The 26,381-nt window shown below is 40.0% G+C and overlaps 1 protein-coding gene across 1 annotated transcript in view; it reads left to right on the top strand.

Moving 5' to 3' along the window:
* Positions 1 to 23,825, top strand: part of wit (wishful thinking) — a 503,764-nt gene extending 479,939 nt beyond the window's left edge. Inside the window, exons 13-15 of the mRNA XM_068228016.1 lie at positions 526 to 550; positions 9,882 to 10,054; positions 20,339 to 23,825. Coding sequence (XP_068084117.1) covers positions 526 to 550; positions 9,882 to 10,054; positions 20,339 to 21,633 — 1,493 coding nt within the window. The 3' untranslated portion in view covers positions 21,634 to 23,825. The remainder of the gene's footprint in view (positions 1 to 525; positions 551 to 9,881; positions 10,055 to 20,338) is intronic.
* The last annotated feature ends 2,556 nt before the right edge of the window (positions 23,826 to 26,381 follow it).

Raw genomic sequence — 26,381 nt, forward strand, 5'->3', positions numbered from 1 at the left:
TAGTAATTGATAAAGAAATGATAAATAGAGAAAGGGGGGGTTAGAGGGTGGTGATGGTGGTGGTGGTGGTGGTGGTGGTGGTTGTTATTGTTATTAGAGGAAATACAATTGGGCAACAATCCTTAATATAATACTAATTCGAAGAAAAAAGAAAAAGAACCGACACTTCGAAAAATGAAGATATCGGTTAAAGGAAGACAAGGGCCACGAAGGGCGTGAAAATGAAAGACTCCCTAGCCCTCGCAAACCTAATAGCATCGGGGTCGGAAAAGAACAAGAATTGACCAAGGGAGGTCGGACAGGATAGATGAAAGTGAGGAGCCTGGCACAAGTAAGTGGAAGCAATGCCAGGACTCAGCTAAGGGCCCCGTGGTCGCCAACCCACGCTCTGAAGTTCAGAGCCCCTGGGGGATGGAGGATGGGAAGGAAAGAAAAAATGGAAGGGATCCGATACTTCGAAAAATGAAGATATCAGCCAAAGGAAGACAAGGGCCACGAAGGGCGTGAAAATGAAAGACTCCCTAGCCCTCGGAAAACTAATAGCGTCGGGGTCGGAAAGGAACAAGAGTTGACCAAGGGAGGTCGGACAGGATAGATGAAAGTGAGGAGCCTGGCACAAGTAAGTGGAAGCAATGCCAGGACTCAGCTAAGGGCCCCCGTGGTCGTCAACCTACGTTCCGAAGTTCAGAGCCCCTGGGGGATGGAGGGTGGGAAGGAAAGAAAAAATGGAAGGGATCCGATACTTCGAAAAATGAAGATATCAGCCAAAAGAAGACAAGGGCCAACGAAGGGCGTGAAAATGAAAGACTCCCTAGCCCTTCGGAAACCTAAAAGCGTCGGGGTCGGAAAGGAACAAGAGTTGACCAAGGGAGGTCGGACAGGATATATGAAAGTGAGGAGCCTGGCACAAGTAAGTGGAAGCAATGCCAGGACTCAGCTAAGGACCCCCGTGGTCGCCAACCCACGTTCCGAAGTTCAGAACCTCTGGGGGATGGAGGGTGGGAAGGAAAGAAAAATGGAAGGGATCCGATACTTCGAAAAAATGAAGATATCAGCCAAAAGAAGACAAGGGCCACGAAGGGCGTGAAAATGAAAAACTCCCTAGCCCTCGGAAACCTAAAAGCGTCGGGGTCGGAAAGGAACAAGAGTTGACCAAGGGAGGTCGGACAGGATAGATGAAAGTGAGGAGCCTGGCATAAGTAAGTGGAAGCAATGCCAGGACTCGGCTAAGGGCCCCGTGGTCGCCAACCCACGCTCCGAAGTTCAGAGCCCCTTGGGTGAGAAGGGGGAGAACTGAGGAGGATCAAGGGGGGTGTTGCGGAAGGGGGAAGTGGCATGAGAGGGTATTGTGTAAATTGTGAAAGATTGATTCCTTATTTGTTGACTTCAGGTTATTTAACGGTTATAATTCTTATTTTATTGAACAAATCATTAACAAATTTAGACACCGCCCTAACACAACACTCTTAAGATATTCCCAAACCAGCTGCTTACACCACATTCACATTCAATGCAAATACCTATAGTATAGCTAATGTCTTCAAAAAACATAATACTATGATTTCTTTTCGAACTAATAATAGAAACCTTGAATTATTACATAATTCCCACTCCTTAAATAGAACAAGTGTCTTTTCTAAATCAGGCGTATACCGTTTTAAGAGCCACAACTGTAATTCTTCTTACATAGGTCAAACTGGTCGCAACTTCAAAATTAGGTACTTTGTACACGTTAATGCAATAAAGCACAACAGATTTTCGGCAGTGGGACAACACATACATGACACAAAACATGCTTTCACTACAATAAACCAGGATATTGAAATTCTCAGCACTCTAAATAAAGGCCCTCTCCTAGACATCACCGAAAACTGTTTTATACACCTTGACCAGTTTTTCAATCCAAAACTTAATCTGAATGATATTTCTGAGAAACCCAATCCCCTTTTCGATTTTCTCATCTCCTTTTTAAATAACCTGAAGTCAACAAATAAGGAATCAATCTTTCACAATTTACACAATACCCTCTCATGCCACTTCCCCCTTCCGCAACACCCCCCTTGATCCTCCTCAGTTCTCCCCCTTCTCACCCAAGGGGCTCTGAACTTCGGAGCGTGGGTTGGCGACCACGGGGCCCTTAGCCGAGTCCTGGCATTGCTTCCACTTACTTATGCCAGGCTCCTCACTTTCATCTATCCTGTCCGACCTCCCTTGGTCAACTCTTGTTCCTTTCCGACCCCGACGCTTTTAGGTTTCCGAGGGCTAGGGAGTTTTTCATTTTCACGCCCTTCGTGGCCCTTGTCTTCTTTTGGCTGATATCTTCATTTTTTCGAAGTATCGGATCCCTTCCATTTTTCTTTCCTTCCCACCCTCCATCCCCCAGACGTTCTGAACTTCGGAACGTGGGTTGGCGACCACGGGGGTCCTTAGCTGAGTCCTGGCATTGCTTCCACTTACTTGTGCCAGGCTCCTCACTTTCATATATCCTGTCCGACCTCCCTTGGTCAACTCTTGTTCCTTTCCGACCCCGACGCTTTTAGGTTTCCGAAGGGCTAGGGAGTCTTTCATTTTCACGCCCTTCGTTGGCCCTTGTCTTCTTTTGGCTGATATCTTCATTTTTCGAAGTATCGGATCCCTTCCATTTTTTCTTTCCTTCCCACCCTCCATCCCCCAGGGGCTCTGAACTTCGGAACGTAGGTTGACGACCACGGGGGCCCTTAGCTGAGTCCTGGCATTGCTTCCACTTACTTGTGCCAGGCTCCTCACTTTCATCTATCCTGTCCGACCTCCCTTGGTCAACTCTTGTTCCTTTCAGACCCCGACGCTATTAGTTTTCCGAGGGCTAGGGAGTCTTTCATTTTCACGCCCTTCGTAGCCCTTGTCTTCCTTTGGCTGATATCTTCATTTTTCGAAGTATCGGATCCCTTCCATTTTTTCTTTCCTTCCCATCCTCCATCCCCCAGGGGCTCTGAACTTCAGAGCGTGGGTTGGCGACCACGGGGCCCTTAGCTGAGTCCTGGCATTGCTTCCACTTACTTGTGCCAGGCTCCTCACTTTCATCTATCCTGTCCGACCTCCCTTGGTCAATTCTTGTTCTTTTCCGACCCCGATGCTATTAGGTTTGCGAGGGCTAGGGAGTCTTTCATTTTCAGGCCCTTCGTGGCCCTTGTCTTCCTTTAACCGATATCTTCATTTTTCGAAGTGTCGGTTCTTTTTCTTTTTTCTTCGAATTAGTATTATATTAAGGATTGTTGCCCAATTGTATTTCCTCTAATAACAATAACAACCACCACCACCACCACCACCACCACCATCACCACCCTCTAACCCCCCCTTTCTCTATTTATCATTTCTTTATCAATTACTACGGCAAGTTGTTTCGAGTTGAACCTCGTATTTCTTTCATTATTTCTTCCTATTTTTTAAATATATTTTTTATTTGGCTTTATTCTTTTTTAACGTTTTAAATTATTTTATAAAACCTATATATCCACTTTGAAATTTGACGAAATTAAATCCTACACTGTTTTCCTAGGACTTCATTCACGTCACCTTTTGCTCTTCGGCCGGAGAAACAAATGCCTACAAGACCTGCCTAGCAACGACTTTACATAAGCGAATATTTGACCTGCTTATGAACTTCAGCTATATTTGTTTTCGGCGCAAGATAGTGATGTTCTGTTTACTCTCTTGACTGTGATTATTGTGTTTTGAACATTTACTGAATTGCTACGTTATGATACAATGTTAATTTTTTGCCTGTATTCAATGTGCTAGTTGTTTTAAGATCTTCGCAAATTGGCTGATGATGACACTTAAAATGTGTTGAAACCGGTCCCATTACACAGGTTGTAACTACTTTTTACCATCTTATTACGGAGTATTGAAAGGTGGATCCTAACCTATAATATTGTACATCTTATTTCTCTATTCAATACGGAACAATAATGAAGTTTTTAACTTTAAATGTAGCATTCTGTGGGGCCTTAGACGTGAATTTAGCACCCCTTCAGACATCAAGCATCATTGTGCTTTATAAATGGTCCCTTGGTCAGTAATACTCTAATTAACTACCTTCTTTTTGAGTCTGATCCACTGTTTTCGTTTGTTTGTTTGTTTGTAGGGTTCATGTCCATCCATTCATTCTTCATGACATTTTTTATTTTATTTTGGTCAGTGGATGAATTTGAAATTTTTGTTATTTCATTTCGTACCATTAGGGGCCGATGACCTCGATGTTAGGCCCCTTTAAACAACAAGCATCATCATCACCATTTTCTTTCTTGTCCGCCACTTCACGGTGGATATCAGAAGGTGCTATCCCTGCAAGGCAATACACTTTTTCCGAAGGTGTAGGTCTCAAACATCCAGGTCTTGTTGAGTGCTACATCAATTGCTTTGGCATGGCAAAATTTGTACCACACCGAGCATGTGTATTCACCTGCGGAATAGCAGAGTGAAAGGGCAGATGTTCTCACTGTGTATGGTTGTGCTCCTCAAGATATTCCAGTTGGCTTCCACACAATATTGTTTCTAGCAGCCACTTTCTGCTTGATGTTCAAACAATGTCTTCTGTATGTATGTTAAGGCACGATCCAGAGTGACTCCGAGGTACTTCGGGGTAGGACAGTGTTGTAATGCTATGCCTTGCCAAGTGACCTTCAGAGTTCGGGAAGCTTCTCGGTTGTTTAGATGGAAAACACAGGTTTGCGTGTTAGTTGGGTTTGATTTTAGTTGATTCTTCGTGTAATAGCCAGCGAGAGTGTCTAGAGCTTTGGACAATGTTTGTTCAATCGTCTCAAAGTTATCCCCCTGAGAAGTGATGACACAATCATCAGCATAGATGAAACTATTCCTCCCGGCAGGAAGAGGCTGATCATTGGTGTAAATATTGAAAAGCATTGGTGCCAACATGCTTCCCTGAGGTAGTCCGTTCTTCTGTATCCTCCACCTGCTTCTTTTTCCCTGAAACTCAACAAAGAAACTTTGATTTTGAAGTAGGTTTCTAATGGCACAAGTCAGATGAAAGTCCTTTGTCTTGCTATATACTTTTTCTAGGAGAATTCGGTGACAAACAGTATCATATGCTGCCGAAAGACCTATAAATGCAGCTCCTATGATTTTCCGGCTTTCAAAACCATCTATGTGTTGAGTTAATTTTAACACTTTTGATGTGCAGCTTTTCCTTCTCCTGAAACCAGCTTGCTGTGGAATCAGAAGTGGCTCAATTTTATCAGTCATTCTATTGAGGATAAGTCTCTCCAGAATCTTAAAAAGATGACACCGTGAGGAGATTGGTCTGTAACTTCTAGGGTCATTTTTATCTTTGCCTGGTTTTAAAATGGCTATGACCCTAGCCTTCCTCCAAATTTTTAGGTATCATGGAAGACTGAATGCACTTATTCATGAGTTCTACCAACCAACACTTCACAGTAGGACCAAAGTTCTTAATTTGTTCCATTCGAAGGTCATCAAGTCCTGCTGACTTCCCAATCTTACACTTACTGAGAGCTAATTCTAGTTCAGTTAGTGTGAAATGCTTAGATAACTCATTGTTCTCGTCTGGTTATCTGACTATAGGATTCTTCCCTATTTTCATGGAAAGTTTTGGTTTTCCATTAAGCAAAAGTTGGTGTGCTATTTGATCTGCACTTCAAACCAAATCAAAATCTCTTTATTTGCAAATGAGGTGTCTACCTCGGTGGCAAACAGTACACTAAAATACATTGTCATCCACTAAATTTTAAATTAACAAGAGAAGAAGAAAACTTTCCTAGAATAGAATATCATACAATTTACGCTAACAATTTTTCCTATTAAACACACCCCTCATCCTTAATAAATTTATATTGTTTACAAAATTCAACTTATAATATCTCCTGTACTTACAAACATAGTCAAATCGTATACAGTATGTGGAATTACTTCAAATAATACTATACAACTGGTATAAGATTAAAATTTACATTGCATTTATTTACTTTTTTTTTTTTTTTAACCCATTTTGGAACCTAAGTAGCATAACGAACTGCTGCGTCTTAACCGGAGCCCCTTTTGCCACCACTTTTCAGAGTTCCTGAAGGGCCTTCACAGCTACCGTAGCGGTCCCAGGGCCCTCAAAATCCCCACTGTACTTCACCCCTACAGGCAGTCCCCTACTTCGGCTGTCCAAACTCCGTAGACCAGAGGGTGGAATTAATTTATTCACACATATTTTTTATTTACAATAACCTGCACTGGTCGAATGCCCTCTAACATTTTATTTGCTTTCTTTGTTGCTGTTTATTCTCTTCTTGAATATCTGTACAGATTTTGGAAAAGGATCAAACACTACCCCTGGTAAACTGTTCCACTCCTTCACACCCTTCCCAATGAATGAAAATTTACCCCAATCGCTTCTGCAAAAATTCTTTCTAATTTTATACTTGTGGTCAGTTCTGCCGATATAAATATTTTCCAACTGAAGCCTCTCACGGATTTCTCACCATGCTTCTTCTCCTGTATAGGCTCTATATAATCCTATAAGTCTAGTTTTCTCCCGTCTCTTAAAGTTTCCCACCCAAGTTCCTCTAACATTTCTGATACACTACTTTTTCTCCTGAAATCCCCTGTTACAAATCTTGCTGCTTTCCTCTGCACACTATCTTTTTCTTTTATTAGGTATTCTTGGTGAGGATCCCAAACACTGTTTGCACATTCCAATAATGGATGAACCATACTTAAGTAACTTTTTTCTTTTAATTCTTTGTTGCATCCTTTAAGTAGCCTCATTATGACATGTAACAATCTGTATGCTTTCCCAACAGTGTCATCAACATGACCCTTCCAGTGCAAATTACTTTCAAATCTCACACCTAAGTATTTGCACTTGCCATCTTTTGGGATAACTACCTCATCCAAAATATATTCAAATTCAGTTTTAAAGCTCCTGTTTGTAAACGTTGTAACAGTTGATTTGCCTCCATTAACCTTCATATTATTTTCTTCAACCCATTGTCGGATACTCTCAAGGTCCCTTTGTAATTCTGAATAATCCTCAATGTTATTTATTTCCCTATAAACAATTATGTCATCTGCATAAACCCTATTTTTGATGTTATACTGTTTGAGTCCTAACTTCGCCACTACAAATAAAGGCAAATATAATAATAATAATATAAATCATTTGCGTATACTAAGAAAAGTAACGGACCGATTATACTACCCTGTGCAATTCCCTTCCAAACTTTCTCTTCCTGTGATATATTATTTCCTACTTTGTCTTTCTGAAGTCTTGAATTTAGAAATGCTCTTATCCAACGTATAACCCTTACGTCCAATCCTGTTCTTTAATAATATTCCATGTTCCACTCTATCAAAGGCTTTGGAAAGATCTATGGCTATGCAATCTAACTGGCCTCCTGAATTCAACTGATCTGATATGCCCTGCTGAAATCCCACCAGTTGTGCCTCACAAGAAAATTTCTTTCTAAATCCATACTGGCTCCTCATGAACCAATTTTTATCATCACATATCCCTCTGATGTACTTTGCTATTAAACTCTCCAATATTTTACAAACTATACTGGTCAGGCTGATTGGTCTGTAGTTCTCTGGTTTCTTTTATTCACCCTTTCCTTGATAAATTAGTATTATTATAGATATATGAATACAGCTTTTTCCATTTATCTTTGTGGTCATAACCTTCTTGAAGTTTGCCATTCATATAATTCTCTTTTGCTTCCTTTTTCACTCTTGTTAGTTCCCTCATTAGCTGTTTTCTAGTTCCGCTATTCTCCCTACCGTGTGTGTTAGCTTGAGTAGGATTATTGCTCAACCGTCTTAAAAGTCTCCAAGGTTCTTGACTGCTGCTACCCATATCAACTTCAGACATCAACTTCATCCAAGTCTCCTTCTTTGTTTGGGAGATAGAGGAAAGGACACTTTGTGCTGCTTGAATAGTTTGCTCACTAAATGGGTCTTCTTTGTGAAGCCTGTAGTAATCATGCAGCAGAGCAGTTGTTTCACAAGTTATACCTTGAAGGTAGCATGTCCTGCAGCGTCTGGGAATTGATGCCCATGAACAGAATTTCACGATATTGATGATCGGGGATAGGAGAGAGACATTTTATCCTCTCATCCGTCATATTGGAAAACCTTTGCCCGTCAGCCTTTCAAAAGTTCTATCTCAGTCTGAACTGAACTTCATGGAGTCTTATGGATGAAGAGAGGTGACATATTAGTGGCCGGTGTTGTATTCTTGGGATTGGTGAGCCCATTTCTTTATAACATTGCTGCACAAAGCAGTTCCTCACAATGAGAAGATCAGGGTTATACCCTTGGTACCATCTTCCACTGTTGAAGGAGGAGGGAAGCTTGCTGTTGTGAATAAGGGAAAGCTCCTGAGTTTCAGCCCATGAAATGACGATCTCTCCATTCTCATCTTCTTGAGCATATCCCCAGACATGACTACGGCTGTTAAAGTCACTGATTACTATTGACTTTGTGTGTTTACCAAAATTTGCAGGTGGCGAGAAAGAGAACTTTTCATTTGCAGGCTTGTACACAGATGTAATGGTCATGTTGCTTAGCTCCACGATGATTATTTCGATGATCTTCAGTATAATGAGTACTGCTGATCTGGAGACCTGGCTTTACAAATACAGCACTGCCATATTTCACATGTGGCCTTTCTGCAACTAAAATCATTCCTGAAATCTTTGGACATTTCTGATGTTCATCTCTATGTGTTTCCTGAATGCACAAGATGTCACATTTCTGGTCTTGGCATAGTTTTTGTAAGAGTTCTTCTTTAGCAGCTGACAAGTCTTCAATATTTATGGATATTATTGTCATGGATGCCTCTGAAAAGTGCCGTTTCTTAAAACACATTTTGAGATTAATTAGTTCTGCTTCTGGTGTGAGAGAATCAGCTATCTAGGAAGAGTACTACTCCGTTGCCCGGGAGACACCCGGATGTATAAGAATATCACATGCAAATACTGTACACTCTACTGGGAGGTTTCTCTCGTGTCCCCCAAGAAAAAACTTATTTACTGTTACAATATGTTTTCTCTTTCAGGTAGTTTATAAATGTATTTACTCAAAGTTAGTTTCAGCAGACAAGAGCCTAACAGTTGTAAATTAACTGAATCGAAACTGAAAAGAGATGGCTTCAGATATGAGAAAGTAAAGCATTTTGTAAATAAACAAAAAATATATATACTGGCCATTATTCTCGATAATTCTGCTTTCTTACAACATAGTAGTACGACAAGATGCTTGGAATATTCTGTAATGACATTGGAAATCTTGCGAGTGCCTGTTGTAGAATTATAATGAGACAAGCTTGTCCCTATGGTATACAACCTAAAGATATCTAGGTACAGACATCTAGAATATCATACATGTCCCTCATATATGAAGTTTCCAGAGCTCAAAGAAAAAAGAAAGAAAAAAAAAACACACACACACACTCTCTCTCTCTCTCTCTCTCTCTCTCTCTCTCTCTCTCTCTCATACATGAGTTACATACAAATTATTAAATTTATATGCATAATAATCTAGTGTGTAATACATGAAATATTGTTTTCAGTTATGCATATAACCTAACTTGCATAATTTTTTCTGGTGAAATCACAAACAACTCATGGGAAGGTGGTCAGTGATGTTGATGAAATTACACTTGAAGAAGTGGAAAGGATGGTAAATAAACTCAATTATCATAAAGCCACAAGAATAGATGAAATTGGACCTGAAATGGTCAAATATAGTGGGAAGGCAGGAATGAAACAGCTTCATAGAGCATATAATGTTAGTAAGGGGCCTTCTGATTGGACAGAAGCTGTAATTGCACCTATCTATAAGCAAGAGAACTGGAAGGATTGCAGCAACTATCGAAGTATAATGAATAATGATTTAAATATATCTTTACAATTTCCAGGTTGTTCTGTCCGCTCTGTGAGCCAAAGCAGTACAATATTTGGAAAGGAGACAAGGGAGTCTACTGTGTCGGAAGGAACGGTGGAGACTATGGTCACCATGTCACCATCTGAACCACATTCAGATCCTTCATGTAAGTGTTTTAAAGTTCTTATAATTACAGCTTGAATTGGATGGATGGTAAAACAGGTTTTCTTGTACTCCTGCTTCCTTGTTCCCAAATGTATTATATGCCCAGTACAGTTGGTTAATACATAGAAACAGTGCTTTTTTCGGAGGGGGTGAAGAGGTATGTGAAAACCTCAAGGGAAAAAAAAAAAAACATACTTTGTCATTGTTTTGAAATCACCAAGAAAAAAATTGCTAAAATTAGGAACTTACTGTTGTATGTTGGGTGTATGTTCTTTGAATTCCACTCGATGCACCCAGCATGCTGGCTGTTTTCTGTTATTATTTCCTTTTCCTGTTGCTGGTGTTGTAAATTGATGCAGTTTTGCTGTGCCAGTTTTTAAATCTGTTAAAGTTAAGGGCCATCATTTGAGATTTTGAAGACTTCAACAGCAGAACTGATCATCATCATCATTATCATCATCATCATCATCATTTCCCTTTATCCAGCTGTAGCCGGGTAGGGGCAAATATGGTTCCTCTCCACTTTCTGTGTCCCAGTCCAGGTTTCTTTCTATAATGCTGCATTGGATGGTATCCTTCCATCTCAATCATGGTCGTCCATGGCCTCTCCTTCCTTGGATTTGCATTTCGATCACCTTTTTTGGCATTCTTTCGTCGCTCATTCGCTTTATGTGCCCAAACCATCTTAGTCGGCTCTTCTCTATTCTATCATTCAATTTTTCCACTCCAATTTCTTCCCGGATTTTCTCATTCCTTATTTTGTCTCTTCTACTCTTCTGTATTAGGGTTGGGCAGACCGGAACATTCACTTGTTCCGCAACATTAGAAACTTGAGGCGGAGTGTTTCGGTACCGAGTGCCGAGACACGGGACACAGAAAACAGGACTGTAACTGCGTCCTAGAGAGAACTTCGAGAGGCAACAGGACATGCTCCGTTTCAGCTGGAATGTGCCTGAACCGAACGTGCTGTCCCAAGGCCGCACTAGATAGATTAGTTGGCCTTGGCTGTCTGCCTGTCGATACCGGCTGTGTGCCGCCCTGTGTTGGAGTGTCAACATTTTTTCATCCAGTTATATCTTTAATTCCAAAGCGATGACCCATGTTTTTCTTGGGCTTAAAAGTTTCCTTAAAGTCCAAATTAATTTTTAATATCAATTCCCGAGAAAGTGTTGAGGGAAATTTTTGAGATATTGAAGAAAGTAAATGGAAGTTGAGAGGGAAGGAATTTGAAGTGCAGAGAGCATAAGGCGGAGCGCACATTGGGACGCAGGTGAAGCAGCTGCAGTGCAGCGCAGAGCAGATTTTTGTAATCCACACAAATCATTGCACCATCGCAAGTTGACAGACAGGGCAGGACAGAGCAGAGCAGGCCGGTTCTGCACCTACTTCCGCCTACCACGCGCAGTCTTCGAAATACAGTTTCCTGCGCACGTGTCACGCAGTTAGTTAAGAAATGGAGGAGAAAATTACCACAGCCATTCAGTCTCACCATGTTTTGTAGGTACTATGTGAATCATGTGGACTGCAATGCAGTATGTACGTATTTATGTATGTACGTATGTATGTATGTATGTATGTATGTATGTATGTATGTTCGTGAGAAAATGGCTGAACAGAATTTAATGAAAATCGGTATGTAAATTCGGGGAATAAGGCACTACAGTCTAGGCTATAAATAATTTTATTCACGTTGCGTAACAAGGTAGTTTAGAGAAAGGCCTAAAATGTAATCCACCGAGCAAGTGGCCGTGCGGTTAGGGTCACGCCTCTGTGAGCTTGCATTCGGGAGATAGTGGGTTCGAACCCTACTGTCGGCATCCCTGAAGATGGTTTTCCGTGGTTTCCTATTTTCACACTAGGCAAATGCTGGGGCTGTACCTTAATTAAGGCCACGCCCGCTACCTTCCCAATCTTCCACCCTTCTTCCGTCGCCGAAAACCTTCGATATGTTAGTGCGACGTTAAACAAACAGCAAACAAAAGAATGTAATCCTCATATATCTATGAAACAATCCGTGACCCAAGTTCTCGCAACATATAGAATTTAAGACAAAGATCTAATGCTGATTATGGAGAGCATCATCGCCGACTCCATCGCCGTCATCCATCATCACATTTATGTGAAGAGATAAATACGGAAAATCATTTATCATGTCTTGTCAAATATAAATGCAAACGCGTTCACAACAGATTGTCAATGTTGATTGATTTTAGTATCTTGTGTCTTGTGACAACTAGATGAAAATCTAGCAGTACATTTGTAAATACATATTTTTCCCTCTCCACCACTGTGATCCTATTAATGAATTTACCATGCAAGTTGGTCGTGCGGTTAGGATCGCCTTGCTATGAGCTTGCATTCAGAAGATAGGGGGTTCGAACCCCACTGTCGGCAACCGTGAAGATAGTTTTCCGTGGTTTCCCATTTTCACACCAGGCTAATGCTGGGGGCGGGGCTGTACCTTAATTAAGGCCTCGGTCGCTTCCTTCCCATTCCTATTCCATCGTTGCCATAAGACCTATCTGTGTCGGTGCGACGTAAACAATATAACAAATAATCATGAATTAAATTCTTTGCTTAGTCCATATGAACGCCGAACATCGGTAACATAGAAATATTGTTCAGTCTTGTAAACTGGCGAAGGTGGTTGTTTTTATTGCGATTGTCTTAAGCTGAATAACCGCGTTGCCATGAGCACAAGGGAAATTGTGAAGATGACTAACAAAATGAGAAAAATCGCGAATGCTTGAAGAAAAAGAAAAAAAGAGCCTCTTTATACTGGATGCCCCAGTATCACAGAGTCTAAAGAAAACATGTTATTTCTGAAAACCGACGAGACCCTGCGTGTCAATGTGCGCTCATGTCCACTTCGCAATTTCGTAAACTTCGCGCTGTTCTGCTCTGCTCTTCCCTGCTCTGCGGCCAACTGCTTCTCAATGTGCGCCCGGCCTAACAGCACGAAAGTACAACAATGTATTCATCCAGTTATATTTTTAATTCCAAAGCGACGACCCATATTTTTCTTGGGCTTAAAAGTTTCCTTAAAGTCCAAATTAATGTTTAACGTCAATCCCCGAGAAAGTGTTGAGGGAAATTTTCGAGATATTAATTACTCATTAATTACTCACAATACAGGCCAATACATTCAACTGGTAAAAATATTCTTGAATTGGTTACTTTTAAACACCTGCACTGCCATTGTAACCGTGTTATGTGTATTTTATTTTGACCGGAAATATCTTAACCTAAAAGCAGCCTTTAATGTGATTATTGGGCGCGAATTTCAGTGTTCCGACTATTCGTTCACGTTCCCTGCAGCTTTATGCTGGACATGGCCATAACTACACACAGGCACACACCACACAGCACGTTCCGTACAGGCACACTCCCAGTTCCCACTGGCGCGGAGCATGTAATGTTGCCTCTCGAAGTTCTCTCTACACTGCGCAGTTACAGTCCCGTGTCCCGTGCGCCCGCTGCACAGTTCAGCTAGTAGGCGAAGGGCAGTGCATAGTGGCGCTTCTGATGGGACAGCGAGTCATTGTCTCCAGCTCGCTTGAGAATGTTTCGGATCAATTGACACTCGGTGTTCTGGAACAGCGGACCATAACTGTGCACCGGCACCTTGTGCCGAAACAGGGACATAGTGCCCAACCCTATTCTGTATCATACTCCTCAAGAACTTAATTTCAGCTGCCTGTATTCGACTCTTATCCTTCTTTGTCATTGTCCAAGTTTCTGCTCTGTAAGTTGTTATCGGTACGTAATACATCTTGTACATAGTATCCTTTGCTTCCGTTGGCACATCTTTGTCCCATACCTAACTTACATACCTATTTAATTTTCTTCAAATATACCACAAATATAAATTCAGACAGCTTACAATTAATAAAATCATCACCAAAAAAAAAAAAAAGGTCCAATACTCAGATCATTCACAATTCACTGTCTCATCTGAAGTTTCACCATATGAACTTTCGTCGCTGGCATCTTTCCACAAATAGTCGTCCTCACTACCGTCCACTGAATTTGAAATTCTACATTTCTTAAAGTTTTTGGACACTAGATCGTTGGCAATGCGCGCCCATGCGGTCTTGATCCAGCTGCATATTAGTCCCACTTCAGGCCTCTTCACTTGTCCAGTTGATATTAATGCATGATCACCATCAGACATCCATTCGGTGTGCAACTGTTTCATTGCAGATTTGAAAGGCCAGTTCATGCACACATCCAAAGTCTGTAGAATAGAAGTGAGTCCTCCGGGAATTATCGCAAGATCGGTTTTTCCTTTTCTCATCATATCTTTTACGGCGTCGGTTGTATGTCCTCGGTAAGTGTCCAACATAAGCATGTTTCATTTTTGTAACAAAGCTCCCAGGTGACGTTGCCAAATGCACTTCACCCAGTCCTCAACTAATGCACTGCCCATCCAGCCGGACTCATGTGTTCTAACAAGAACACCGGACGGCAAGTTTCCTTTCGGAAGTGTTTTCCTTTTCAGAACCACATATGGAGGAAGTTTGGTTCCATCCGCTAATACGCGCAACATTACCATGCATCATTGCTTTTCATTACCACCTGTTCTGATGGTTACACTTATAGAACCCTTCGTATCCACTGTATTTTTCAACGGCATTTCAAAATAGACAGGTGTCTGGTCAGCATTCCCAATTCGCGACAGCAAATAAGAATTTTGCTTCCACAAATGAATAATGTGATGCTGAAAGGCCGTTAATTTTTCTTCATACGCCCCAGGGAGACATTGTGAAATAGATGTACGTCTCTGAATGCACAATCCCTTTCTCCAATAAAAGTTTCGGATCCATCTGCGGCTTGCAGTAAAAACCCTGTGTTTTGAGTTCTTTTGTGAGATCTCTACTGCTTTCAGTTGACACATTTCACTAGAAACACCAAACACCATATCCTAACACGTTTTTCTATAATAAATTTGTGGAGTCATTCTTCGATTTCCGGAAACAATGCACTCTGCCCGCGGAACGCTCTGCGATCGCCGTTACTTTTTAGAAGTTTTTCCTTTTTTCCGCCAATCACGAATACATGATTCATCATTATCGTACTTTCTCCCAATGGCACGATTTCCGTATATTTCAGCTTCACTTACAACTTTAAGTGGGTTCGAACCCCACTGTCGGCAGCCCTGAAGATGGTTTTCCATGGTTTCCCATTTTTACACCAGGCAAATGCTGGGGCTGTACCTTAATTAAGGCCACGGCCGCTTCCTTCTAATTCCTAGGCCTTTCCCGTCCCATCATCGCCATAAGACCCATCTGTGTCAGTGCGATGTAGAGCAAAATAAAAAAAAGCATACCTCAATGATTTCCCATACTTTCATTTTTTAAACAAATGTTTCTTTTTCTCAGAAACTGTGAAAGGTAGCTGAATGAAACGTTTTACAGTTGAAAAACTAACAAGAACACACATTTTACTGCAACAGAAGCCGTATATTTAAGACATCTGTTGAATGTTTTATTTAAAGTAATTTTTTAAATGCAGAATTTTAAAATGTTATAAAAATATGGGTATTAACCAAGAAAAATGTCCTTGGGAACATTTGTTTAAACACTATTGTATTGGTGAGATTAAATCTCACTTTTCAGAAAATTTGTTTTGAAGGTTTCTTGGAAAAAAGAAAGTACATAAATTGGTACTCAAAATTAAAATTTGGAATATAAATACAAAATTTTGAGATAGAAATCTGAAAAATGCAGTCATTATAGCTAATTGTACTAGTAATAGGCATGTCAGTTTTCATGACAACGTGATTGATGGTATGGATGATATGTTGTTTTTCAATGCATACACATTTTGGTTGACGTCCCCTCGTAATCTAGCTGCACCACTGTATACTAATCAAATAATATACCGTATTTATGCAAATAATACCCACTTTTTTTTTTTTAAATTGAGGCACGAAATTGGGGTGCGGGTTTTATTTGAGTCAGTGTTGGCAATTTTTTTCAAAATAAGCCTTCCTAAATTTAGGGTGCGGGGATTATTTGGTGGCGGGGATTATTCGCGAAAATACGGTATCTAGCTTAGTCCACACTCTAGCTATCCCTGAACTTAAATATTGAGTTATGAGAAATTCTGTTTAGCCGCTTTCCCACGATTTTAACACAAACAGAAAGAGGGACAGAGATAAAAACAAAGTGAGAGGCAAAATTTTGAAGTGTACAGAGAAAATTATCACCTAGCTTGACTTAAAACTCTCTGAAGAGAACCTTTCCCTAGATAGAAATAAAATACGAGGGGCGTTTGAAAAGTCCGTGCAAAAATAAAAACTACTTACATGTTTGGGGTAAACCTTTTTTATTTTTCGACAGTCTCCTTTTAGGCTTATACACTTCGTCCAATGATGTTCTAGTTTGTTGATCCCTTCCAAATAATAGGATTTGTCCAAGTCTGCAAAATATCCATTAGTGTTTGCAATCACCTCCTCGTTTGAATAAAATCTTTGCCCCGCCAGCCATTTCTTCAAATTGGGGAACAAATAGTAGTCCGAAGGAGCCAAGTCTGGAGAACAGGGCGGATGTGAAACGAGTTGGAATCCTATTTCCATTAATTTTGTGACCACAACTGCTGAGGTGTGTGTTTGTGCATTGTCATGATGGAAAAGGACTTTCCTGTGGGTCAATCACGGGCGTTTTTCTTGCAGCTCGGTTTTCAAACGGTCCAATAACGATGAATAATTTGCACCTGTAATAGTTTTACGCTTTTCCAGATAGTCAATGAGGATTATCCCTTGTGAATCCCATAAGACAGTCGCCATAACCTTTCCAGCCGAAGGAACGGTCTTCGCCTTTTTTGGTGCAGATTCCCCCTTGGTAACCCATTGTTTAGATTGTTGTTTGGTCTCAGGAGTATAGTAATGTATCCACGTTTCATCCACAGTGACAAAACGACGCTTAAAGTCCTCCGGATTCTTCTGGAACAGATGCAAACCATCCTTGTAACACTTCACACGATTCAGTTTTTGGTCAAGCGTGAGCAATCGCGGCACCCATCTTGCGAATAGCTTTCTCATGTCCAAATGTTTATGCAAAATATTATGTACCCATTCAGTCGAGATGCCCACAGCACTAGCAATCTCACGCATCTTAAATCTTCTGTCATCCATCACCATATCATGGATTTGATCAATGATTTCTGGATTCGTAACCTCCACAGGCTGTCCAGAACGTTCAGCGTCACTTGTGCCCATATGGCCAGTCCGAAAAATTTCTTTATTTATTATTAGAGAAGTGCACAAATGTGCATTACAAAGATCATTGACCGTTTTAGTTTTTGCTGTAATCGCATAGAGATTTGTCGTTTTTACCTCTTGTGATGTGATATATGTCACAGAACTGATCACACAACGAGCACTCACATTTTTCATTTGGGTCGTGATGAGACATTTTTACATATTTTCTGGTGGTACCCGTGCACTGCTAGTTTTATTATCACATGTCTTAGCTTCTGGTTGGCGTTCGTCCAATTTCAATCCAACATGGCATCTGTGCTGTAGAACTCTAGCAGAATTTCTTCTCTCTTCTTCTGCCTCTCCGCTAGGTGTGCTTTTACATTCTTTGTGGATGGCAATGGTAGTTTTATCCTCAATTCTTCAATAAGGAAGGGTTCCTGTGCTAGTTTGTATGTTAGGCGAGAACGCGTGTATTTTGAAATGCCCATTATGGTCTTCAGGAATTTTGCTTTAACTCCTTCTATGGTAGCCAGGTCTTTCTTTGTTAGTGTTTCCCATATCAAGTGGGTTTCATAGGTGAGTATTGGTAGGATCTTTGTGTCGAATAGGCACATAGCTGTTTTTAAGGGTAACTGCTGTAGACTTGATGTCATACATGGCTTTCATGGCTGCAACTGCTTTGTCTTTTACTGTATGTGTAGTCTGATGTCCCAATAGTCTGTAAGGTTATTCCCAGTTATTTGAATGAATTTACTATTTCTACTTTGCCGTCTTTGTATTCTACGTTGTCGTTTGATGCATTTCATCCGCCTTTCCAAAAAACCATCTGTTGAGTTTTTGTCCAGTTTATTTTCAGACTGTTATTTCCTGGCCATTCAGCCAGCGCTGAGAAGGCGTGTTGGAGCTCTTCCTTCTTTGTTGACCCTAGGACCATGTCATCTGCATATATGTAGCTCACCACATCCTTTGCTCTTTCCCTGATTGCTGTTGTTACATCTGCGGTGGCGATATTGAATAGTACGGGGCTGAGGGGATCACCTTGCAGCACTCCATTAGTTTGGGTGATTTCCTTTGTTTTGTGGGTCGCATCGTCTATGGTGACCTGGTTGTATGCCAGAATATTTCGTATTAGAACTGTAAAGGGGTTTTGATTTCCAATCATAGTTTGGAGTTTTGACATTTGTATTTTCCTGTCTATTATGTCGAAGGCTTTTGTATAGTCTATGAAGGCTGCATAAAATTTTCCTTTGTGAAGCCGTTGTGCTTCTTCTATGTCATTGAGTAGGTTTTGAATTGCATGCAAGGTTCCTCTTTCTCTCCTAAATCCAAATTGCTCCTCTGGCATTTTGGAGTTTACTTCTTCTACTATCCTGTTGGTTAGGATTCTTGTTAACAGCTTGAAGGTATTGCTTTCCAGAGCGATTTCTCTGTATGAGTTCGGGTCGTTGGTTTCACCTTCCCCTTTATAGAGGGTTATAATTGTTGATTTTCTCCATTCATCGGGAATATTTCCTAATTCTAGGCATTTATTAAACAGTTTGAACCATACTTCTTCTAGATGCTGCGCGGATTCTTTAAGGTGTTCATTATAAAACCCGTCCGGTCCAGCAGCTTTTTTACATTTTGTAGCTTTGATAGTGTCTAACACCTCTGTTTTGGTGATGGGAGATATCGCTTCAAGCTGGTTGCTGTATTCAATTTCGTACGTCGCTTGCTTCCTTACATTGTTAAGAATATGAGTGAAGTGTGTTTCCCAGGTTTCTATGTCTACGTTGCTAGGTCTTGATGATCTTCTGGGTCTGATGGCTACATATGAGTCTTTTATTGCTTCCTCAGCATTATTTTCACCTTCTTTCTGTATGTATTGAGTACATTTTTGTTTTAGTAGGTTCTTGTAATATTTTCGTTTTTCATCATATATTCATAGGTCTTCTGGTTTTGACATCGCCTTGGCTTTATGCAGCGCATTTAATGTGATTTGTCTTTCTGTGTAGCACTCCTTGTTGAACCATGGTTGGGCTTTTCTTGTGTTCGGTTTGTGGGTTATACTAGCTTTTAGCACATTGTTGATTATTGCTAGGGCTTTGTTTAAATCACTCTCCTTGATGGCCTTTTCTGCTTCAATTACTTTTCCTAATTCTCTCTCTAATGCTGCCAAATTTATCTTTCTGGATACAGTGGTTTTTATGTTTGTTGTTACAACTTTCTTTGGAATCTTGAGTGAGAATTTGGTCTGTATGAGGATGTGTTTTCTCAGTGGGGTTACTGGTGAAGTCCACAATCCCTTTTGTTCTAGAATTTGTATATTGTCTCCTTTATGGAATACCAGGTCGATGGTGCTACTTCCATTGTGAGCAAAATAGGTTTTATGTTTTGGGTCATTCACTAATTTGAAATTTTCTTCATCAAGAAATGTTAGGACAGCTCAACATTTCACGTCGGGTTTGTCTAGTCTGCAGTTCATATCTCCTGCTAGTATGATGTTTTCTTCTGTGTTTGGAATTTTCCTGAGGGAAAGCATTAGGATTTTCATTATTTCTATGTCTGTGTTCGGTTTATATAAATGCCTATTACAGTGAACTTGATTGTTTTTGCAATTATTAGATTTTCTTCTGTATGTAGGGTCTTCACGGGTCCTATCCTTGCTAGGAAACTTATAAACTGTTCTAATCGAAGGTGCAGAGTCACCATAATGTTTATCAAGCTTCTCTTTAGTCTCCTGAGGCATTTTGCCTTTCATAAAATAACGTTTAATCACCACACTAAATTATTTTTCGTCCATTTCTTGAAAATCACTCGACTTCCTTGATCACATGAATGCCAAACACAAAGAAATAGATCATATGGCTGAAACTTGGCGTGCGTTCATTCAAGAGATGCTACTAACTAAACATGACCTCGATATGCGCCGGTGGTGCCATCTCTCGCACTTTTCAAACCACCTTCATAAACTTTCTGCAATATCTTTGCTTTTCCTGTCTGTTTCCTGTGTTCTAATGGTACTTAAGTCTTGTTTTGTGAATGTTATAGGAAGTAAAAATGCCAATATAAAACTAATTGTATTTCATTATTTATTTTCAGGCAAGAATTCAAATCATACAGCAGTAATGAATGGATATGGAATTCCCATCACAACAGCAACAGCATTTTCTCAGCCTTGTAGCCGCGGACCACTGCAGCCATTTCAGGGCCGAAATCCTTGTATGGAACGAAATTTGATGCTTACTGGTGCATCTGAGGAAGAGCTGTCTTGTAATGGGAATACCTTGGTAGACCGCTCCCTTAAACATGCCTTTGAGTCTCAGGCTTTGATGTCTCATGATTTCTTAGCAGCAACTGTGAATAATGGACCTCGCCCAGCAACACCCATCCCCTATGTCCAAAATGCTGTGTATGATCTTTATTCTACTGTACCAAAGCAACCAAATATTCCAGGTAATGGAAGTGCAATAGAACCTGCCTCAACAGGGAAAACATCTCGGTGGAGTAGTGGTTGGGGTGGGCTAAAGAAATTGCTGGATTCAAAGAAGAAATTACTGTTTGGCGGGTTGAAGAATCGAGGAGAGAGTACGTCTCATTTGGGATCTCCTCCTAATTATGGAGCTAAGGATAATGAAACATTAGAAAATGATGATGTCAAGTCGAATCTTCTTGTAAGACAGAATGGTGTTATAGGATTAGCTGCTCCAATAAAAAAGTCACCCATGATCATGGAGACACAGGTGTGTCTGCTCCCTCCCGGTAAAATAGGTAATGGCATTGGGGGTGCAGGTAAAAATGGTGTGGTCACTTCTGTTATGAGTCCTTCAAATCGCCATTTGTCTTCTCCTCCATTAACAACTACAACACATGTTAAACCTAGGCGGTCTGAGAGCGAGGATGGTTCTGGAAGTACAGTGAAGGTGAAGCACAGACGTCCATCAACCCTCCCCTTGTTGTCCGTTAAACAACCATCAACAGAAACGTCAGAAGTTGATGCTGCTCGCCAGAGCCTAGAAGAGCAGTTTCAAAGAGTGTTTGGTTCAAGTAGTGTTGACGCCTCTCGTCTCAAAGATCCTAGCTTACGTGTGAAAACGCCTGGAGATGTGCCTCCGTCAGTGAGACGAAATCGTGCTCGTGGATCAAAGAACTCGACAGCCAGATTCTCTCTGTATGATGATAGGATGATGGCTGGTGGTATTGATCCTGATGAATACTCCCAGGTTCCTGCTGCAGGATCGGCAGGTAATGGAGATGGTGGACAGACTTTATCTATTTCAGTTCCAATAGACATTGACATCTCTGGCAGCAGCGATGCAGTAGTTGTGCCGAAAAAGCGGTCTTCAAGTGTAAAGAAGGACATGAAAGCAAATGAAAGCACTACATGCAGCTTCTGAAATCGCTCACTGTATTGTGATAAACATTGAAAAGCTTTCTAATACTTCCTCTCCTCCCCCCACTCCCCCGTTTTTTTCTGTGGGTATGTAATCATAAGACACATTGCTATTATACCAATGTAGCAATCTCTGAAAAATGTTACTCAGAAAAATATGTAAGTTAAAACTATTATTTTGTGCAGATTTTTATGAGAAGGTGATGCATTGAATTTCCTCACAAGTTTTCTTGCTTGTTGTTTAAAGGGGCCTGACATCTAAGGTCATTGGCCCCACAAGTTTTCTTGTCTCCATATAATCCCCAAATGGTCAAAGAAAAGAGCTTTGTTTGGTTTTGAATGCATTGGCACATACTAAGTTTTAACTATCTGGATATTTGCTGAGTTCTTTTGCAACTGGGGCTCGTTCATGAACTTATTTCTCATATATTTTAACGGTGTTTTCAAGATCAGTGTGTGAACATTCATCAAACTATTCAATGACCCTACATCCAGGGAAGAAGAATCTTGTGACGTATTTACAGAGTGATAATCATTTTTACTAGTGGTGAAATATGGCTCAATTCTTATCACATAAAATTAAGGTCTTATTGGTTGTCTGATGATAGAAGAATGTGTAATGACTTACAACATTATGTAACAATTGAGCTTAGTCTTATTTGTAAAAGTGGGTTCCCATGGGAGTAAGTTCACTACCACTCACACTGTCAGCTGAGTTTGTGGCATTGGCACATAATTTGTCAAGAAGCAAGGCAAGTGCTGGCAAGTTCAAGTGTATAATACATTGCCAGTCAACGGCTTGTTCACTTCAGACAATTGTAGTAGCAGACATACCTGTAACATGAAATCAACTACAGTAAAACCTCGTTAATTCGAAGTCGTTGAGACTCAAAAATCGGACTTCGAATTACGTGATTTCGAATTAACCGCCAATTCGCAATTCAGAAGCACCAACCCTTGCCGCGTTACAAAATTTTCTAAGGCCCGTTACTGCATGCAATTAACCTTCATTCACAGTTTATACCTTTCAAATGCCATGAAAAAAGAACTATTTCCAAAATGTATCCAAGAATGTACATTTACAGTATTCAAATAATGCACTCGGATATCTCACTGGCAAACATAACATCACGCAATGAAAGAAAGAAAGAAAGAAGGAAAGAAAAAAAAGAGCACAATTCAAAGATGAGGAGAAATCTATGCTGGCTCCCATGTGCAAGTGCTTTATTAATTGGATTACTAGGTACTGTATGCATTTTAGATGCCTTGTATTTACACAGAAAGTACCCGATGCCGTTAAAATCGAACTTTCCTATGACTCTATCCTTGTACGATTTCCCGCCATGGCACTTCTCTCGTACTTCAGAAATGTAAATACTTGCCGCGTCACAAAGTATTCTAAGACCCATTAATAGACTACATGTAATCATCTCGATTCACAGTTTAAACCTTTCAAATGCCATGAAAAAAACATTCCGAAATGTATCAAACAAGGTGCATCTACAATGTTTAAATAAAGCACTTGGATAAATCACTGACAAACATAACCTCACGCAACGAAAGAAAAAAAAAATCACACAATTCAAATACGAGGATAAATTATGCCGGTTCCCCTGTGCAAATGCATTATTTTTTGGAGTTCTGTACTGTTTGCATTTTTAGATACTTTGTACTGGCATGGAAAGTGCCCGATGCCATTGAAACATTGTAGCTTATCGAACTTTCGTATGATGAGGGGATAAAGTTTCTCGCTTCCATGTGCTTTGCAACCCACTACTATGACCTTCACCCCTACCCTTGTACGATTCTCCGGCTGGCACTTTCTCCTTTAAAACCACAAGACCGTTTGGGCTCGCATTAAAATAAAGCAATGAAATTTCACCGGCAATGACAATATTGTTCGTTGCCTACGAATTTATTATATGAGCCACTTTTTTTCGCCAACTGTCGGCATCGCCAGTGTTCGCGGATTCTGTTTTTCCGCACACTGCCTGTTGCGTGATATTACGGCGTTCCTTAAAAGGTTGAATACAAAATAATTCCGATTTCATTCAAAGCAATCGTGAAGCGCACTGTAGACCCACCGAAGTGAGTGTAAGTGCGGAAAGCTACCCCTCCGCGTTTTGGAACGCGCGTTCTATTATGACGCGGAGCGGATAAATTTCGAGTTAAAATTACTCTGTAACATACTATTGTTTTAAAATGTAAAGGCAGTTTCGAATTAAAAGTCTGAATTTCGGTAATGGGGCCAACATTGTACTTCGAATTACGAATTATCCGTATTTCGAATTAAACAATTTAAATAACATGCAAAACTGTATCTCATGTTTCTGGGAACGAGAGCTTCTTCGAATTAGGTGGGATTTTGAATTAACCGATTTTGAATTATCGAGGTTCTACTGTATCTGGTTTTGTTTTAGTTGTTGCTGCTGCTGCTATTTCTTTCAAGGTCACTTGGTTGTCCTTTTATAATGCTTACTTTGTAAGGATGAAGGATATTGTTGTTATCAGCCCACCATACTGTGATCACTGTTGGCATTCCTTCTTAATACAATAATAGGCTGTACCGACACCATTCACAGTCCTGCCAAGCTTGTACCAAAGGAAAAATTTCATCAGGAAATAGTGTCAGTGCTAGTGCATTGATCAGTGGATATCAGTGTGTAGCGAGCTTTCTTTTGGCATGGGCTCCACTTACGGGAACACTTGCCGCGGAGATATATATATTTTCATCATCTCTGGATTACCATTGGAAATGTCATAAAATTAGTGCCAAATGCTGTCTTGTCTCTCTGGTTTGAGAAATTACCAAGATCTCTTATATACATCTTTCTCATACTTGGCTTCAGCTGTTCACTGATGGCTGTTGACACCTACCAAAAGTGTCAATGGCTTTCATGAAGATGTAGCATATATCTACAGATTGTGTATCTTGGTTGAGTGTGCAGTCTGACTCTATGTGAACCCACTTTAATGCTGCAGCTTGTTGTCCATTGTGTAAGAAGAGAGTGGATGAACTGAGGCATACATGAAAATCATATTAAATTTAGATTTATTGGAGGATATGAGGTAATTCAGTTTTAAATCTACCTTGCTCAGTCTTACCTTTTTGGTGTAAGTATAATTTTCCTTGGGGAAAATGTATGGAACTCCATTGAGTACCAGATGTTTGATGAAGGGGAAAAGATCATACATATATGTGGATTTCAACCATGCTCATACATTAAACATTCCTGTTCTGTTTCATAATTATTATATCATACTTAGTGCGTTTACATGTGGGATTCAAATCAATTTGAGTACACTTTCCAAATTGAAAACGCCTGGTCTGGTTTGAATCTCAAGGTCGATACGGTAAAATCTGGGACCACATCATACTAATATTGAATTTAATTCCACGTAAATGCGGATTGTACTGTGATCGTATTGAAAATGACTGCGTGTACACTCCATGTTTGTTTTGTCGAAAATAATTTCCATAATGGAATTTGCACTATTAATCTTCATTTATAATCAGCACCCAATTGAATATTTACAGGCAACAGAATCACTAGGATCATGGGAATTGAAAATCTATTTGAGTACACTTACCGTACTGAATACGATCCCATTTACATGTTATTGATTGTCTTATTGAATCTGGCTGATTCGGCAAGCAAGAGCAACACAAATAAATGATACAGAATCATGGTGTTATCAATATCGCCTATATTTTTTGATGGATATAACCTATTGTGACATGCCTGAAGTGAAGTAGCTTAGCACGTTAATTATGGTTGTTTTAAAAGCCTTTCTGTGGATGACAGATCGTAATTTCTTCGTGTTTATGTTGCCCAAAAATATGCAATTGGTTATCACTTACGAATGAAAATGAATAACACCGATTCGATTATGGAAATTATTTTCAACAGAATGAGCCTGGAGTGTGCACGCAGTCGTTTTCAATACGATCGGTGTTTATGTGGAACTCTATTCAAACTGATTACGATACGATCCCAGATTTTACCGTATCAGCCTTGAAACTCAATCCGGACTGAGTCCCCGTTTATGTTTTGTTTTCAGTATGTAAAGTCTACTCAAATTAATTTGAAACCTGCATGTAAACACACTAACTGTGTAAAAGCCATTTTTTAAATGGTTGTGATCAAAAGAAAAAAATCTTGCAAATGTTATTAATACATGTGGAAAGAACACATCCCAACTTCCTTGCTGATGGAGAAAGTGTTTAAAATCCACTCTTTCTGTAGATTAGGGAAATATTCTAATTTATGTTCCCACAAGATTAGTAAGAAATTTTCAAACAGCTTAAATGAAAATATCCATTCATGGCATCAAACTAGGTAGATCACTTGAAGCATTCATCAGTTAACATGCAGAACAATTCTGAAGCTAATTTCTTTCATTAGAGATTGTAGTAGTGATATTTTGCACGTTTTGTTGTTAAATTGCCTAAACTTCTCATACATGGCCTCAGTGTGATAAGTTATCACTGTGGTAGTATAACTTTGGGGTTCTTGCTTATCCTGAAACTTCCACTAGAATCAAAGGCTGTTGTTCACTTCCTATGTGTTGGCCTTCTGCATCAAAGACTGAAAAACAAATGAATATTTATTAATTTATTTATTTAAAATGAAAAGTGTTCATTTTTTTATTTTCCTAACATCATTTCTTCTGTGATAAATTTCATCATAATATTTTTCTAACCTTTAGAAGTATTATGTTTGTTGTGTTCATTTGTATGTATTTTAGGTT

The sequence above is a fragment of the Anabrus simplex genome, chromosome 5 (genome assembly GCF_040414725.1).
Source record: "Anabrus simplex isolate iqAnaSimp1 chromosome 5, ASM4041472v1, whole genome shotgun sequence".
Lineage (NCBI taxonomy): Eukaryota > Metazoa > Arthropoda > Insecta > Orthoptera > Tettigoniidae > Anabrus > Anabrus simplex.